This window comes from Balaenoptera physalus (assembly GCF_965194825.1).
Source record: "Balaenoptera physalus genome assembly, chromosome: 6".
Lineage (NCBI taxonomy): Eukaryota > Metazoa > Chordata > Mammalia > Artiodactyla > Balaenopteridae > Balaenoptera > Balaenoptera physalus.
The window spans coordinates 4,014,941-4,034,288 of record NC_138885.1 but is presented as its reverse complement, the minus strand read 5'-3'; the positions used below and the strand labels follow the sequence as shown (position 1 = coordinate 4,034,288).

The window sequence follows — 19,348 nt, the reverse complement described above, 5'->3', positions numbered from 1 at the left end:
TTAGTTTTGGAATCAGAGTGATGGTGGCCTCATAGAATGACTTTAGGAGTGTTCCTTCATCTGCAATTTTTTGGAATAGTTTCAGAAGAAAGTATTAACTCTTCCTTAAATGTTTGATAGAATTCACCTGTGAAGCCATCTGACCATGGACATTTACTTGTTGGGAGTTTTTAAATCACAGTTACAATTTCAGTACCATGATTGCTCGTTCATATTTTCAATTTCTTCCTCAGTCTTTGGAGATTGTACCTGTCTAAAAATTTTTCCATTTCTTCTAGGTTATCCATTTTTTTGGCATACAGTTGCTTATAGTAGTCTCTTATGATCCTTTGTATTTCTGTAGTGTCAGTTATAACTCCTCTTTTTTCATTTCTGATTTTATTGATTTAAGCCCTCTCCCTTTTTTTCTTAATGAGTCTGGCTAAAGGTTTATCAATTTTGTTTATCTTTTCAAAGAGCCAGCTTTTAGTTTCATTGATCTTTTCTATTGTTTTCTTCATCTCTGTTTCATTTATTTCTGCTCTGATCTTTATGATTTCTTTCCTTCTACTAACTTTGGGTTTTGTTTGTTCTTCATTCTCTAGTTGCTTTAGATGTAAGGTTAGGTTGTTTGAGGCCTGTGTTTCCTTATTGATTTTCTCTCTGGATGATCTGTCCATTGATGAAAGTGGGGTGTTAAGGTCCCCCAGTATTATTGTGTTACTGTCAATTTCTCCTTTATTGGCTGTTAGTATTTGCCTTATATATTGAGGTGTTCCTATGTTGGGTGCATACATATTTACAATTGTTATATCTTCTTGGATTGATCCCTTGATCATTATGTAGTGTCCTTCTTTGTCTCTGGTAACAGGCTTTATTTTAAAGTCTATTTTGTCTGATATGAATATTGCTACTCCAGCTTTTTTTAAAATTAATTCATTTATTTATTCTTTTTTGGCTGCACTGGGTCTTCGTTGCTGAGTGCAGGCTTTCTCTAGTTGCAGCGAGCGGGGGGCTACTCTTTGTTATGGTGCACAGGCTTCTCATTGCGGTGGCTTCTCTTGTTGCTGAGCACAGGGTCTAGGTGCACAGGCTTCAGTAGTTGTGGCACATGGGCTCAGTAGTTGTGGCTCACAGGCTCTAGAGCACAGGCTCAATAGTTGTGCCACACGGGCTTAGTTGCTCCACGGCATGTGGGATCTTCCTGGACTAGGGCTCGAACCCATGTCCCCTGCATTGGCAGGCAGATTCTTAATCACTGCACCACCAGGGAAGTCCCTCCAGCTTTCTTTGATTTCCATTTACATGGAGCACATTTTTCCATCCCCTCACTTTCATTCTGTATGTGTTCCTAGACCTGAATTGGGTCTCTTGTAGACAGCATATATATGTGTCTTGCTTTTGTATCCATTCAACCAATCTATGTCTTTTGGCTGGAGCATTTATTCCGTTTACATTTAAGGTAATTATTGATATGTATGTTCTTATTGCCATTTTGTTAATTGTTTTGGATTTGTTTTTATAGGTCTTTTTTCTTCCCTTCCTCTTTTGCTCTCTTCTCTTGTGATCTGATGTCTAACTTTAGTGTTGTGTTTGGATTCCTCTTTCTTTTTTGTGTGTATGTCTATTGTAGATATTTGGTTTGGAGTTACTATGAAGTTTTGATATAGCAGTCTATATATATACAAGATTAAGTTGCTGGTCTTTTAATTTCAAATGCATTTCCAATATCCTGCATTTGTACTCACCTCTTCTCACAACTGCTAGTTGTAATATATTTGTGTGTGTATGATTTCCTACTTTAACTGTATGTTTGCCTTTACCAGTGAGCCTTTCCATTCTTAATTTTCTTGTATCTAGTTATGGCCTTTTATTTTCCACCTAGAGACTTCCTTTGGCATTGTTGTAAAGCTGATTTGGTGGTGCTGAATTATCTTAGCTTTTGCTTGTCTTTAAAGCTTTTGATTTCTCTGTCAAATCTGAATGAGAGCCTTGCTGAGTAGAGTATTCTTGGTTGTAGCTTTTTCCCTTTCATCATTTTAGATATATCATGCCACTCCCTTCTGCCCTGCAGAGTTTCTGCAGAAAAATCAGCTGATAACCTTATGGGGATTCCTTTGTATGTTATTTGTTGCTTTTCCCTTGTTGTTTTAAATATTTTCTCTTTGTATTTAATTTTTGTCAATTTGATTAATATGCATCTTGGTGTGTTCCTCCTTGGGTTTATCCTGCCTGGGACTCTCTGCACTTCCTGGACTTGGGTGACTGTTTCCTTTCCCATGTTAGTAGAGTTTTCAGCTATTATCTCTTCAAATATTTTCTCAGGCTCTTTCTCTCTCTCTTCTCTTTCTGGGACCCCCTATAATGCAAATGTTGGTGCATTTAATGTTGACCCAGAGGTCTCTTAAACTGCCTTCGTTTGTTTTCATTCTTCTTTCTTTATTCTATTCTCTGGCAGTATTTCCACCATTCTGTCTTCCAGCTCACTTATCTGTTCTTCTGCCTCATTAATTCTGCTATGGATTCCTTCTAGTGTATTTTTCCTTTTGTTTATTGTATTGTTCATCTCTGTTTGTTTATTCTTTATATCTTCCAGCTCTTTGCTAAACATTTCTTGTATCTTCTCAATCTGTGCCTCCATTCTTTTTCCAAGATCCAAAGATTTTGGATCATCTTTATTATCATTACTCTGGATTCTTTTTGGCTAGATTGCTTATCTCCTCTTTGCTTAGTTATTCTTCTGCGTTTTTTTTTCTTGTTCCTTCATCTGAAACATATTCTTTTGCTGTCTCATTTTGTCTAACTTTCTGTGACTGCACTTTCCGTTCCATAGGCTACAGGTCTGTAGTTCCTCTTGATTCTGGTGTCTCCCCACTGATGGATGAGGTTGGTCTAAGAGGCTCATGCAGGCTTCCTGGTGGGAGGGACTGGTGCCTGCTCACTGATGGATGGAGATGGTGGGCAGGGCCATGTCAAGAGGTGTGTTTATTATTTTTTTTTTATTGAAGTATAGTTGATTTACAGTGTTGTGCCTATCTCTGCTGTACAGCAAAGTGTCTCAGTTTTACACATATATACATTCTTTTTTTTAAATATTCTTTTCCATTATGGTTTATCCCAAGAGATTGGATATAGTTCCCTGTGCTATACAGTAAGACCTTGTTGTTTATCCATTCTAAATGTAATAGTTTGCATCTACCAACCCCAAATTCCCAGTCCATGCCTGTCTCTCCTCCCCTCCCCTTTGGCAACCACAAGTCTGATCTCTATGTCTGTGAGTCTGTTTCTGTTTTGTATATAGAAGGGGTGTGTTTAGAAGTGGCTGTGGGCTTAGGAAGATTTTAGGCAGCCTGTCTGATGATGGGTGGTGCTGTGCTCCTGCCCTGTTGGTTGTTTGGCCTGAGGCGTCCCAGCACTGGATCCTACAGATTGTAGGGTGTCGCCACATCTTGGTGACAAAGTGGCAACCTCCAGAAAAGCTCAGGCCAATGAGTACTCCCTGATACCTCCACCAAGAGTGTCCTTGTCCCCACAGTGAACCACAGCCAACACCCCCACCTGCCCAGGAGACTCTCCAAGACCAGCAGGTAGGTCTGGTCCAGGCTTCTATGAAGTCACTGTTTTTCCCCTGGGTCCCAGTGAGCATGAGACCTTGTGTGTGCCCTCCAAGAGTGGAGTTTCTGTTTCCCTCAGTCCTGTGGAGCTCCTGTCATCAAGCCCCACTTGCCTTCAAAGTCAAATGTTTTGGGGGATCCTCCTCCCAGTGCCAGGTCCCCAGGCTAGGGATCCTGACATGGGGCTCCAAACTCTCACTCCTGTGGGAGAACCTCTGTGATATAATTATTTTCCAGTTTGTAGGTTGTCCACCTGGTGGGTGTGGGATTTGATTCTATCATGATTGTACCCCTCTACTGTCTTGCTGTGGCTTCTTTGTCTTTGGATATAGAATATCTTCTTTGGTAGGTTCCAGTCTCTTTTGTCAACAGTTGTTCAGCAGTTAGTTGTGATTTGGTGTTTTTGTGAGAGCAGTTGTGCTCAAGCCCTTCTACTCCACCATCTTGTCTCCAACCCTTCAGCACCTTCTCCAGCCTAGTACTGTTTTTTAATTACTCCTCTGAATTACATATTAAGTATTAATTTTCTTTGTGAATATTTTAAAAATTAATTTCAAGTTTTATTTTAATTTGATAATCTGTCTTCTTCCTATTTCAGTTCACTGATTAACAACCAAATAATGCCAAATAATTGTGCCCATCATGTGATACAAATGTATAGCTGTGCTGTCATTATTGATAATGAGACTTTATAAATTAATCTCTGCTAAAGACACTATCCCTGGAAATATGTGTTCATTTGTGTCTCCATACAAATAAATATTCCCATATCTCTGAACTACTACAAAATGAATTAAAACCACTCTTTGTTATCCACAAAAAGACATTCATTAGATACTTTTTCTGCAAGATATAGTTTAACCCCTAAAATGCAGGGAAAGTCATTAAGTGGAAGACAAGGAATGCCATCTTCAGTAAAACAGGACAGCCCTAAAGCCATGTTCCCAGAGGATGCCACTTTCGCACAAAGCTGGGTACTTAGCCTAGGCTGAGCTTCAGTGCAACCAGAGAGGGTGCTCACCTCCAGGGCCCTCTGTGTGTTTTTGCAAAAACCTCACCTTTCTCCCTTACCATCAGGTTTAAACTCTGGATATTTACAACAGCATGTCAGGATGCCATGGAAGAATGGGAATAGTCTGACAAACTGCTCTTTCCCTTCAGCTTTCTATGTGACTCGGTAGAGGTCCAGGACCCAAAGCCTGTCTTGGGTCACATCCCACTGTTTAGTCAGAGCATTCAGACCTAGGACTCTAAGGACAAGTTTAAAATGATGTAGAGTTAACTCAATTTGTGTCCAAAAAAGGCACTACACTTGGGGTTTTACATTAAAACTAATGTGGGGACTTCCCTGGTGCTGCAGTGGTTAAGAATCTGCCTGCCAATGCAGGGGACACGGGTTCCATCCCTGATCCAGGAAGATCCCACATACCACGAAGCAACTAAACCCATACACCACAACTACTGAGCCTGTGCTCTAGAGCCTGTGAGCCACAATTACTAAGTCTGTGTGCTGCAATTACTGAAGCCCGCATGCCTAGAGCCTGTGCTCCACAAGAGAAGCCACGACAAGAAGCCCACACACCACAGCGAAGAGTAGCCCCCACTTGCTGCAACTAGAGAAAGCCCATGCACAGCAACAAAGACCCAACACAGCCAAAAAAAAAAACCAAACCACGTGATGCCAACCAGGGGAAGCTAAGCTATTGCAACATTCATTAATATATTGTCATAAAAAGAAGAGACAAACAACAGAAATGGAAAGCAAAGTTCTAAAATCAGTCATAAATTACAGTAGCCATGCTCTCACTTGAACTACTTCTATACCTATTCTACTGCAAAATATTTTCTATAAGAAATTTTAAAGTTTTAGCCTTTACATTTATGTCTGTGACCATGTTTGAGTTAATCTTTTGATAAAGTGGGAGGTGTGGACTGAAGTTTATTTCTCCTGCATATGCATGTCCATTCGTTCCAGGACTATTTGTGAAGAAACTATCCTTTCTCCACTTAGTTGGCTTAATTTGCACCTTTGTCAAAAATCACTTCGTCAAAAGTCATGTATGTGAGGATTTATACCTGAACTCCCTACTTTGTTCCATTTATCTATCCATCTATCTTGATGCCAAAACCACACTGTCCTTGTTAGTGTGGCTTTATAATAAGTAGTGGAATTAGGTAGTACTAGCACTCCCAATTTGTTCTGCACTTTAAGAGTTGTTTTTGACTATTCTGGATACTTTGAATTTCTATATAAATTTTAAAATCAGTTTATCAATTTCTAAAAAAAAAAAAACTTTCTGTGCTATGGTTTTGATAGGAATTGCATGAATCTACAGATCTATCTAGGGAGAACTGATACCTTAACGATATTGAGTCTTCTGATCCATGACCAAAATATATCTCCCCATTTATTTAGACCTTCTTTAATTACTCTCTGTAATACTTTGTTGTTTTCTTGCATATGTTTGGTCAGATTTACCCTGTTTTATGTATTGATGCTATTGTAAATGGCATTTTTATTTCAATTTCCAACTGTTTATTGCTAGAATATACAAAACCATTACTTTTTCTATATTGATCTTGTACACTTGTCAATTTTACTTATTATTTCCAGGAGCTTTTTTTTGTAGATTCCTTCAGATTTTCTACATGGACAATCATGTCATATGCAAATAAAAACTTAATTCTTCCCTTCCATTATGGATCCCTAGTATTTCTTTTCTTGACTTATTGTACCAGCTAGAGCCTCCAGTAAAATGTTGCATTTAAGTGGTGAGAACAGACATCTCTGTCTTGTTTCTGATCTATGGAGGTATTCAGTTTTTCCCATTTAAGTATGATGCTAGCTGTAAGCTTTTCATAGATGCTCCTTATCAGGCTGAAAAAGTTCTCTTTTCTCCCTAGTTTATTGAGAGATTCTATCAGTAATGGATGTTGAATTTTGCCAAATTTTTTTCTGCATCTATTGAGATGATCATATGGATTTTCTCATTTAGTTTGCTAGTAAATTGCACTGGTTGATTTTTCAAATATAACACCAATCTTCCATTTCTAGGATAAATTCCACTTGATTGTGCTGTATTATCCATTTTATATATTGTTAAATTGGATTAGCTGATTTTTAAAAATTTACATCTATGTTCATAAGAAAGATTTGTCAATAGCTTTCTTATCTTGGTTTTGTCTGGTTTAGGCATCAGGGCCTTATAGAGTTAGTTGAAAAGTATTCTCTCCTCTTCAATTTGCTATAAAATTTGTGTAGAACTGGTGTTGTAGCATTATTTCTTCCTTAAACATTTGGTAGAATTCACCAAAGAAGCTATCTTAGCCTGAGTTTTTGTTTGTTTTGTTTTGTTCTTTCTGGGAAGGTTTTTAACTACAAATTCCATTTCTTTAATAGACATAGGGCTTCTCAGGTTATCTAGTTCTTCTTGAGTGAGGTTTGGTAGAGTGTGTCTTTTAAGAAAATTGTCTATTTTATCTAAGTTGTCAAATTTATTGGCATAGAGTTGTCCACAACACTCCCTAACAATGTCTAATGTCTGTATGCTCTTTAGTGATGTAACATCTCTTATTCCTGATATTGGTAATTTATGTCTTCTCTCTTATTTTCTTCATCAGTTTGGCCAGAAGTTTGTCAGAATTATTTATCTTATCAAAGAACTAGCTTTTGCTTTCATTGATTTTCTCTTTTTTTTTTTTGTTTTCCATGCTGGCCTGTATTTCTTTCTTCTGCTTACTTTTAGTTTAACTTGCTCTTCTTTATCTAGTTTCTTAAGATTGAAGCTGAAGTCACTGATTTGAGACATTTCTTCTTTTCTAATATTGGTATTTAATGGTATAAATTGTCCTCTAAATACTGTTTTAGAGCAGGTACCAGAAAACTACAATTGCAGGCTGGAATACAGACATGCACATTCATTTATGTGTTGTCTGTGGCTGCTTTCCTGTGACAGTGGCAGAGTTGAGTGATTGCAATAGAGACCATAAGGCCCACATGCCTATAATACTAATTATATGGACTTTTAAGAAAAAGTTTGCTAACTCCTGCTTGAGAGGAATCCCACAAATTTTGTTTTCATAATTCAATTCAAAATACTTCACAATTTCACTTTTGTCTTTGACTCTTGGAATTTTTTCACACAGGTTTTTCAATTTTCTGTAGTTAAAAATAGCTATTTTTAAATAGATCTTTAAAAAAAATTTTTTTTTATAAATGTATTTATTTATTTTTGGCTGCTTTGGGTCTTCATTGCTGCACATGGACTTTCTCTAGTTGTGGTGAGCAGGGGCTACTCTTCAATGCGGTGCATGGGTTTCTCATTGCAGTGGCTTCTCTTTCCTGCAGAGCACAGGCTCTAGTGCACAGGCTTCAGTAGTTGTGGCATGCAGGCTCAGTAGTTGTGGCTCATGGGCTCTAGAGTGCAGGCTCAGTATTTGTGGTGCACAGGCTTAGTCGCTACGCGGCATGTGGGATCTTCCTGGACCAGGGCTCGAACTCGTGTCCCCCGCATTGGCAGGCAGATTCTTAACCACTGTGCCACCAGGGAAGTCCAAAAAAAATAGTTATTTTTAAAATAATTATTTCTTATTATTTCCAAAATGAAATATCCAAGTCAAAGTGTAGCTCTTGAAAAAGTAAATGACCCATTATGCCTTTTTTTACCTGTGGTATCATCAATCTGTAACATTATATAAGTTTCATGTGTACAACAATTATGACATGGCCTAGTTTTCTTCATGCTTCTTGTGTTCTGACTTCATTGAACTTCCTGAACTTCTGGGTTTATATCTTTCATAAAATTTGAAATTTTCAACCACATTTTCTTCAAATGTCTTTTTCTGTTCCCCTCTCTCCTTCAGAGACAAGAACTACAGATATATTAGGCCACATGAAGTTTTCCCCTAGCTCAAGAATGCTTTTCATTACTTTTCACTCGGTTTTACTTTGGACCTATGTCTTCAAGTTCACTAGTCTTTTCTTCTGTAATTCTTTTTTTTTTTTTTTTTTTTAATTTATTTATTATTTATTTATTTATGTCTGTGTTGGTCTTCATTTCTGTGCGAGGGCTTTCTCTAGTTGCGGCAAGTGGGGGCCACTCTTCATCGCGGTGCGTGGGCCTCTCATTATCGCGGCCTCTCTTGTTGCGGAGCACAGGCTCCAGATGCGCAGGCTCAGCAATTGTGGCTCACGGGCCCAGTTGCTCTGCGGTATGTGGGATCTTCCCAGACCAGGGCTCGAACCCGTGTCCCCTGCATTGGCAGGCAGATTCTCAACCACTGCGCCACCAGGGAAGCCCCTCTTCTGTAATTCTTAATTTGCCTTTTTAATCTTAACAAGAGATTTTTATCTCATACATTATAGTTTTCATCTTTAGAAGTTTGATTTGGGCCTTTTTAAAAAATATCTTTCATGTTTCTGCTTAACTTAATGAACATCTGGAATACAGTTACAATAACAGTTTTAATGTCCTTGTCTGTTAATTCTAACACTTTTGTCTATTCTGGGTTGATTTCAAATGGTTTGTTCATATTCTCCTCATGATAGGTCAAATTTTCTTGCTTCTTTGCATGCCTGGTAATCTTTGATTGGATGTCAGATATTGTGAATTTTACCTTGTGTGCTGTTGGATTCCTAGATTCTTGAGGTTTGTTCTTGGATGCAGTTAAACTACTTAGAAACAATGTGATTATTTGGGGTCTTTATTTTAAGATTTATTAGGTGGAATCAGGGCAGTGTTCAGTCTAGAGCTAATTACCCACCAATATGAGGCAAGACCCTTCAGTGTACACTATCCAATGCCTCATAAATTAAGAAGTTTACAGTCTTCCTGGTAGGAACAGACATTATTCCTGGTCCTGAGTGTATCAAACACTCTTTCTTCTAATCTTTTAGAGTTGTTCTTCCCCTGGCCACAGGGAGTTTCCCTCTCTCTCTGTGCAGCTCTTTCCTCTCTGGTTCTCTGTCTTGAAAATTTTACCTGTCTTGGTCTCTCCAGAGTCAGTTCTATCCCCTCAACTCCAGGAATCTGGTGGGATCCACATGGGTTCTCTCTCCCTGCCCTGCATCCTGGAAAGTCTCTCAATGCAGTGAGCTGGGGCAATCATAGGCTCATTTCATTTGTTTCCCATTTCTCAGGGATCACTGCCCTTTTTTACCTGATATCCAGTATCTTGATTACCACTCTCTGGTTTTGATTTGTTCCTGGTTTTGTTTTTTGGATTTTGGTTTATTTTCTTTTTGGATGTCTCAAGCAAGGGGTAAATACAGTCCCTGTTACTCCATCTTGGCCAGAGAAGAAGCCTTTTTTATCTATGTATATCCACATACAAACATTCTCAGCGACTACATGCACCAAAATATTAAGAGGATTTATCTCTGGGTAGTGGGATTATGACAGTTTTTTATCTGTGGTGTGTGTGTGTCTGATTTACATTTTCTAAAATAAATGTAGTATTGTAAAATACAAATAATAAAACAATATTTTTCTCTGAAAATGGTGCTCTCCCATGTGTATGCAGCCTATCCTGAGTGATAGGTGCCCCCAAGGCAGATCACGGGGCTCTACCACTTTCTGGTGTGCTCATGTGACATGATGGGGGGCCTGCTGCTCAGCTTATGCAGCAAGACTGGTGAAGTGTTACAGGTGGTTTTCCAGGGCAACCAGGGAGTATTAAAGTTTAAGTACTAAAATATCTAAGTTATACCCTGAATCTCTAGAACGTAGTGGGCCCACAAAATGGCCATCAACACCTTAGAGCCATGAACTCTCAAAGGCTTAAATATTTTTATGAAAGACAGCACATATACACAAACAAACTGACACACTTCACAGACACACAGGCATAAACATATCATCTATAATAAATGACACCAATTTGGAAGCATTTTTACTTCAGAGAAGAGATATTGGGAAAATTCTAATGACAAATGAAAATTAATTGTAAAATTTAATTTTAACTCTAAGATATGTAAAATACCATTTACATTCTCTTTAACACTTTGTTTTATTTTAGTGTATGAAGAAATTATATATTAATATTTATAACAGCTTTCCAAAAATCCCTAAAGACCTTCATTTTCTAACACTATTTTTTTTTTAATTCTTACGTTCTTCATCAGTGAATTCATCCACCTCAGTTGAAAAGCAAGAGGGGACAGATCATTTTATTCTTAGTATTAGTTTCAAGAAACCTCAGTTCCCATTAATATAACATACTATGACTAAATAGAAAATGAAATCATTTTCTTAAAATTTTATCAGAATAAGAATGAAATGAGGCAGAATTAGGGAGGACCTTCAAGATGGCAGAGGAGTAAGATGTGGAGATCACGTTCATCTCCACAAATACATCAAAAATGCATCTACAAGTGGAACAACTCCTACAGAACACTTACTGAATGATGGCAGAAGACCTCAGACTTCCCAAAAGGCAAGAAACTCACCACGTACCTGGGTAGGGCAAAAGAAAAAAGAAAAAACAGAGACAAAAGAATAGGGACAGGACCTGCACCTCTGGGAGGGAGCTGTGAAGGAGGAAGAGTTCCCACACACTAGGAAGCCCCTTCACTGGTGGGGACAGGGCGGGGGAAGCTTTGGGGTCACAGAGGAGAGCACAGCAACAGGGGTGCAGAGGGAAAAGTGGAGAGATTCCCACACAAAGGATCTGTGCCAACCAGCACTCACCAGCCTGAGAGGCTTGTCTGCTCACCTGCCGGGGTGGGTGGAGGCTGGGAGCTGAGACTCGGGCTTCAGAGGTCAGATCCCAGGGAGAGGACTGGGGTTGGCTGTGTGAACACAGCCTGAAGGGGTCTAGTGCACCACAGCTAGCCGGAAGGGAGTCCAGGAAAAAGTCTGGAACTGCCTAAGAGGCAAGAGACCATTGTTTTGGGGTGCACAAGGAGAGGGGATTCAGAGCACCACCTAAACGAGCTCCAAAGTTGGGTGTGAGCTGCAGCTATCAGCGTGGACACCACAGACTGGCATGAAATGCTAAGGCTGATCCTGCAGCAACCAAGAAGCCTGTGTGCAAGCACAAGTCACTATCCACACCTCCCCTCCTGGGAGCCTATGCAGCCTGCCACTGCCAGGGTCCTGTGATCCAGGGACAACTTTCCCGGAAAAACACATGGCACACCTCAGGCTGTTGCAACATCACATCAGCCTCTGCCACCACAGGATCACCTCGCATTCTGTACCCCTACCTCCCCCTGGCCGAGTGAGCCAGATCCCCCTAATCAGCAGCTACTTTAACACCGTCCTGTCTGGGTGGGGAACAGATGCCCTCAGGCAACCTACATGCAGAGGTGGGGCCAAATCCAAAGCCCCAGGAGCTGTGCGAACAAAGAAGGGAAAGGGGAATTTCTCCCAGCAGCCTCAGGAGCAGTGGATTAAATCTCCACAAACAACTTGATGTACCCTGCATCTCTGGAATACCTGAATAGACAACAAATCATCCCAAAATTGAGGCAATGGACTTTGGGAGCAACTGTAGACTTAGGGTTTGCTTTCTGCATATAATTTGTTTCTGGTTTTATGTTTACCTTACTTTAGAATTTACAGCTTATTATCATTGGTAGATTTGTTTATTGATTTTGTTGCTGTCTTTCTTATATATATTTTTTTTTCTCCGTTTTTCTCTTTTTGTGAGTCTGTATGTGCATGCTTCCTTTTGTGATTTTGTCTGTATAGCTTTGCTTTTATCATTTATCCTAGCGTTCTGTCTGTCCATTTTTGTTTTTTGTTTTTGTAGTATAGTTTTTAATGCTTATAATCACTGGTGGATTTGTTTATTGGTTTCATTGCTCTCTTCTTTCTTTCTTTCTTTTCTCTAAATACATTTTTATTTTTAATATTCTTTATATTTTAATAACTTTTTTTCCTTTCTTCTTTTTTCTCCCTTTTCTTATGAGCCATCTGGCTGACAGGGTCTTTGTGCTCCAGCCGGGTGTCAGGCCTGAGCCTCTGAGGTGAGAGAGCCGAGGTCAGGACATTGGTCCACCAGAGACCTCCCAGCCCCATGTAATATCAAATGGCAAGAGCTCTCCCAGAGATCTGCATCTCAATGCTAAGACCCAGCTCCACTCAACGACCAGCAAGCTACAGTGCTGGACATGCCATGCCAAACAACTAGTGAGACAGGAACACCACCCCACCCATTAGCAGAGGGCTTCCTAAAATCATAGCAAGTTCACAGACACCCCAAAACACACAACTGGATGCAGTCCTGCCCACCAGAAAGACAAGATCCAGGCTCATCCACCTGAACACAGGCACCAGTCCCCTCAACCAGGAAGCCTACACAACCCACTGAACCAACCTTACCCACTGGAGGAAGACACCAAAAACAACAGGAACTACGAACCTGTAACCTGCAAAAAGGAGACCCCAAACACAGTAAGTTAAGCAAAGTGAGAAGACAGAGAAATATGCAGCAGATGAAGGAGCAAGGTAAAAACAGGCTTGACCAAACAAATGAAGATGAAATAGGCAATCTACCTGAAAAAGAATTTAGAGTAAGGAGAGTAAAGGCGATCCAATATTTTGGAAATAGAATGGAGAAAATACAAGAAACGGTTAACAAGGACCCAGAAAAACTAAAGAGCAAACAAATAATGATGAACAACACAAAAATGATATTACAAATTCTCTAGAAGGAATCAATAGCAGAATAACTGAGGCAGAAGAACGGATAAGTGACCTGGAAGATAAAAGAGTGGAAATAACTACTGCAGGGCAGAATACAGAAAAAAGAATGAAAAAAATTGAGGACAGTCAAAGAGACCTCTGGGACAACATTGAATGCACCAACATTCGAATTAGAGGGGTATCAGAGGAAGAAGAGAAAAAGAAAGGACCTGAGAAAATACTTGAAGAGATTATAGTTGAAAACTTCCCTAATATGGGAAAGGAAATAATCAAGTCCATGAAATGCAGAGCATCCAATACAGGATAAATCCAAGGAGAAACATGCCAAGACACATATTAATAAAACTATCAAAAATTAAATACAAACAAAACAATATTAAAAGCAGCAAGGGAAAAGCAAGAAATAACATACAAGGGACTCCCCATAAGGTTAACAGCTGATTTCTCAGCAGAAATTCTGCAAGCCAGGGGGGAGTGGCAAGATATATTTAAAGTGATGAAAGGGAAAAATCTACAACCAACGTTACTCTACCCAGCAAGGATCTCATTCAGATTCGACAGAGAAATTAAAAACTTTACAGACAAGCAAAAACTAAGAGAACTCAGCACCACCAAACGAGTTTTACAACAAATGCTAAAGGAACTTCTCTAGGCAGGAAACACAAGAGAAAGAAAGGATCTACAATAACAAACCCAAAACAATTAAGAAAATTGTAATAGGAACATACATATCAATAATTACCTTAAATGTAAATGGATTAAAGGTTCCAACCAAAAGACATAGACTGGCTGAATGGATACAAAAACAAGACCCGTATATATGCTGTCTACAAGAGACCCACTTCAGACCTAGGGACACATACAGACTGAAAGTGAAGGAATGGAAAAAGTTATTCATTGCAAATGAAAATCAAAAGAAAGCTGGAGTAGCAATTCTCATATCAGACAAAACAGACTTTAAAATAAAGACTATTACAAGAGACAAAGAAGGAAACTACATAATGATCAAAGGATCAATCCAAGAAGAAGATATAACAATTATAAATATTTATGCACCCAATATAGGAGCACTTCAATACATAAGGCAAATGCTAGCAGCCATAAAAGGGGAAATCAACAATAACAAAATAATAATAAGTGACTTTAACACCCCACTTTCACCAATGGACAGATCATCCAAAATGAAAATATATAAGGAAACACAAGTTTTAAATGACACATTAAACAAGATGGACTTAATTGATATTTATAGGACATTCCATCCAAAAACAACAAAATACACTTTCTTCTCAAGTGCTCATGGAACATTCTCCAGGATAGATCACATCTTGGGTCACAAATCAAGCCTTGGTAAATTTAAGAAAATTGAAATTGTATCAAGCATGTTTTCCGACCTCAACGCTATGAGACTACATATCAATTACAGGAAAAATCTGTAAAAAATACAAACACATGGAGACTAAACAATGCACTACTTAATAACCAAGAGATCACTGAAGAAATCAAAGAGGAAATCAAAAAATACCTGGAAACAATAGACAATGAAAACATGATGACCCAAAACCTATGGGATGCAGCAAAAGCAGTTCTAAGAGGGAAGTTTATAGCAATACTATCCTACCTCAAGAAAAAAAATAACCTCAAATAAACAACCTAAACTTGCACCTAAAGCAATTAGAGAAAGAAGAACAAAATAACCCCAAAGTTAGCAGAAGGAAAGAAATCATAAAGATCAGATCAGAAATAAATGAAAAAGAAATGAAGGAAATGATAGGAAAGATAAATAAACCTGAAAGCTGATTCTTTGAAAAGATCAACAAAATTGATAAATCATTAGCCAGACTCATCAAGAAAAAAAGGGAGAAGACTCAAATCAATAGAATTGGAAATGAAAAAGGAGAAGTAACAACTGACACTGCAGAAATACAAAGGATCATGAGAGATTACTACAAGCAACTATATGCCAATAAAATGGACAACTTGGAAGAAATGGACAAATTCTAAGAAAAGCACAACGTTCCAAGACTGAACCAGGAAGAAATAGAAAAAATAAACAGACCAATCACAAGCACTGAAATTGAAACTGTGATTTAAAATCTTCCAACAAACAAAAGCCCAGGACCAGATGGCTTCACAGGCGAAGTCTATCAAACATTTAGAGAAGAGCTAACACCTATCCTTCTCAAACTCTTCCAAAATATAGCAGAGGGAGGAACACTCCCAAGCCCATTCTACGAGGCCACCATCACTCTGATACCAAAACCAGACAAAGATACCATAGGAAAAGAAAAACTATAGGTGAATATCACTGATGAATATAGATGCAAAAATCCTCAACAAAATACTAGTAAACAGAATCCAACAGCACATAAGAAGGATCATACACCATGATCAAGTGGGTTTTATCTCAGGAACGCAAGGATTCTTCAATATATGCAAATCAATCAATGTGATAAATGATATTAACAAATTGAAGGAGAAAAACCATATGATCATCTCAATAGATGCAGAAAAAGCTTTTGACAAAATTCAACACCCATTTATGATAAAAAAAACCCTCCAGAAAGTAGGCATAGAGGGAACTTATATCATCATAATAAAGGCCATGTATGACAAACCCACAGCCAACATCATTCTCAGTGATGGAAAACTGAAACCATTTCCACTAAGATCAGGAAGAAGACATGGTTGCCCACTCTCACCACTATTATTCAACATAGTTTTGGAAGTTTTAGCGACAGCAATCAGAGAAGAAAAAGAAATAAAAGGAATCCAAGTTGGAAAAGAAGAAATAAAACTGTCACTCTTTGCAGATGACATGATACTATACATAGAGAATCCTAAAGATGCTACCAGAAAAATACTAGAGCTAATCAATGAATTTGGTAAAGTCGCAGTTAAAAAAATTAATGCACAGAGGGCTTCCCTGGTGGTGCAGTGGTTGAGAATCTGCCTGCCAATGCAGGGGCCACGGGTTCGAGCCCTGGTCTGGGAAGATCCCACATGCCATGGAGCAGCTGGGCCCGTGAGCCACAATTGCTGAGCCTGCACGTCTGGAGCCTGTGCTCCACAACAAGAGAGGCCGCGATAGTGAGAGGCCCATGCACCATGATGAAGAGTGGCCCCCGTTTGCCACAACTGGGGAAAGCCCTCGCACAGAAACGAATTCCCAACACAGCCATAAATAAATAAATTAAATTAATTAAAAAGAAAAATTCATTGTTTAAAAAAAGAAAATTAATGCACAGAAATCTCTTGCATTCCTATACACTAATGATGAAAAATATGAAAGAGAAATTAAGGAAACACTCCCACTTACCATTGCAAGAAAAAGAATAAAATACCTAGGAATAAACCTACCTAGGGAGACAAAAGATCTGTATGCAGAAAACTATAAGACACTGTTGAAAGAAATTAAAGATGATACCAACAGATGGAGAGATATACCATGTTCTTGGATTGGAAGAATCAACATAGTGAAAATGACTACACTACCCAAAGCAATCTCCAGATCCAATGCAATCCCTATCAAACTACCAATGGCATTATTCACAGACCTAGCACAAAAAATTTCAGAATCTGTATGGAAACACAAAAGACCCCGAATAGCCAAAACAATTTTGAGTAAGAAAAATGGAGCTGGAGGAATCAGGCTTCCTGACTTCTGACTATACTACAAAACTACAGTAATTAAGACAGTATGGTAATGAAACTTAAAAGCTTTTGCACAGCAAAGGAAACCATAAACAAGATGAAAAGACAACCCTCAGAATGGGAGAAAATATTTGCAAATGAAGCAATGGACAAAGGATTAATTTCCAAAATATACAAGTAGCTCATGCATCTCAGTATCAAAAGAACAATTAACCCAATCCAAAAATGGGCAGAAGACCTAAATACACATTTCTGCAATGAAGATATACAGATTGCCAACAAACATACGAAAGGATGCTCAACGTCACTAACCATTAGAGAAATGCAAATCAAAACTACAATGAGGTATCACCTGACACTGGTCAGAATGACCATCATCAAAAAATCTACAAACAATTACAGCCACTATGGAGAACAGCATGGAATGTAAAATAGATAAACGTAAAATAGATAGCTAGTGGGAAGCAACCGCATAGCACAGGGAGATCAGCTCAGTGCTTTGTGACCACCTAGAAGGGTGGGATAGGGAGGGTGGGAGGGAGGGAGACGCAAGAGGGAAGAGATACGGGAACATATGTATATGTATAACTGATTCACTTTGTTATAAAGCAGATACTAACACACCATTGTAAAGCAATTATACTCCAATAAAGATGTTAAAAAAAAAAACTAAAAATAGAACTACCATATGATGCAGAAATCCCACTACTGGGCATACGCCCTGAGAAAACCATAATTCAAAAAGTGTCATGTACCACAATGTTGACTACAGCTCTATTTACAATAGCCAGGACATTGAAGCAACCTAAGTGTCCATCGACAGATGAATGGATAAAGAAGATGCAGCACATATATACAATGGAATATTACCCAGCCATAAAAAGAAATGAAATTGAGTTATTTGTAGTGAGGTGGATGGACCTAGAATCTGTCATATGGAGTGAAGTAAGTCATAAAGAGAAAAACAAATACCGTATGCTAACACATATATACGGAATCTAAAAAAAAAAAAAAAAAAAAAAGGTTCTGAAGAACCTAGGGGCAGGACAGGAATAAAGATGCAGACGTAGAGAATGGACTTGAGGACATGGGGATGTGGAAGGATAAGCTGGGACAAAGTGAGGGAGTGGCACTGACATATATAAACTACCAAATGTAAAATAGATAGCTAGTGGGAAGTAGTTGCCTAGCACAGGGAGATCAACTCAGTGTTTTGTGTCCACCTAGAGGGGTGGGATAGGGAGGGTGGGAGGGAGACGCAAGAGGGAGGAGATATGGGGATATATGTGTACGTATAGCTGATTCACTTTGTTATACAGCAGAAACTAACACACCATTGTAATGCAATTATACTCCAAAAACGATGTTAAAAAAAAAAAAGAATGAAATCAATTCAGACCACTTAACTCTAAATTAGAGGATCAGTCACCTAACTTCCCACTCTCAAGATGACCAAGAGCACTTCATATGAAGAAGTGACATCCATTTAGGGTAAAATTTTATTAAGTGTGCAGGTAAGCGGCACACTTATATTTATTGGAAGCAACCCTGTTATACTGATACATACCATCTTCCTCAACTCCTCATTGGAAACAATAATGACATTTGGTGGGTCCCCAATGGCAGTGGCAGCTCCTCCAATGTTTGTGAAGATCACTTCTGCAATCAGGACTTGTCTTGGATCAAGATTGAGCACCTCACACAATCTGTCATGAATGGAGGAAAATGAAAACAGTCCCGCTATTCACATTGTGAATGGCCCATGTGAGACTTAAAATTTTTTAAAGCATTTGCTTGTACAAGGGAAGCATGTGTGTGCACGTGCTCGTGCACATGCACGCGCAAACACACACCTGTGAGAAGGGCAATGCTGAGGGGTAAAAAACGACAACGATGCTACAGAGCTACTGGATAAAGTTGACTCTCAGCATTAGATTTCTCTGAAAGTTAACACACAACCCATCTGAACCATCCATGTGAAAATATACTCCTGCTTCGTCCCCATAGGTCTGGAGGAAGCAGGGGTGCAGGACCCTGTGCAGGGCAGGCCCTGGCACAGATGAATGCATCTTTGCCACCAGACCCCTCTGAGTAGGGTGAGGCTAGATCAGAAAGCACCGCCACCCAGTGGCTCACACCATGCCTGCCAACCTAGCTCCTTACCCACCTTACACTTTTCAAATGCTGAGGCCCTACGCTTAATATTAACAAGAAGCACACACTCTACAGCAGTGGTTCTCCACCTTGGCTACACACTAGATTTGTCTGGGAATTTTGACAGTCTTGCTGCCCAGCTCACGACAGATCAATCCCTGGGCCTGGGCCTGAGCAGCAGCGTTTAGAGCTCCACAAGTGGGTCCACTGAGCACACAGTTGAGAAAAGGCTGCTCTAAAGAAAGTTTAGGAAATACCTCATGGTATTTCCTCCTCCACCTGCCCATCACATTGCCC

At 39.1% G+C, this 19,348-nt stretch overlaps 1 protein-coding gene and 1 long non-coding RNA gene across 10 annotated transcripts in view; one reads left to right on the top strand and one right to left on the bottom strand.

The window, feature by feature from the left end:
- Positions 1 to 19,348, bottom strand: part of OCA2 (OCA2 melanosomal transmembrane protein) — a 269,698-nt gene that overhangs the window by 131,214 nt on the left and 119,136 nt on the right. For all 9 annotated transcript variants that reach the window (XM_082465697.1, XM_082465689.1, XM_082465690.1 and 6 more), the window contains one exon: positions 18,465 to 18,603. In XM_082465697.1, coding sequence (XP_082321823.1) covers positions 18,465 to 18,603 — 139 coding nt within the window. The remainder of the gene's footprint in view (positions 1 to 18,464; positions 18,604 to 19,348) is intronic.
- The window catches only part of LOC309662712, a 44,162-nt gene continuing 42,114 nt past the window's right edge, over positions 17,301 to 19,348 (top strand). The window contains exon 1 of the long non-coding RNA XR_014264908.1: positions 17,301 to 17,552. This is a non-coding gene — a long non-coding RNA (uncharacterized lncRNA). The remainder of the gene's footprint in view (positions 17,553 to 19,348) is intronic.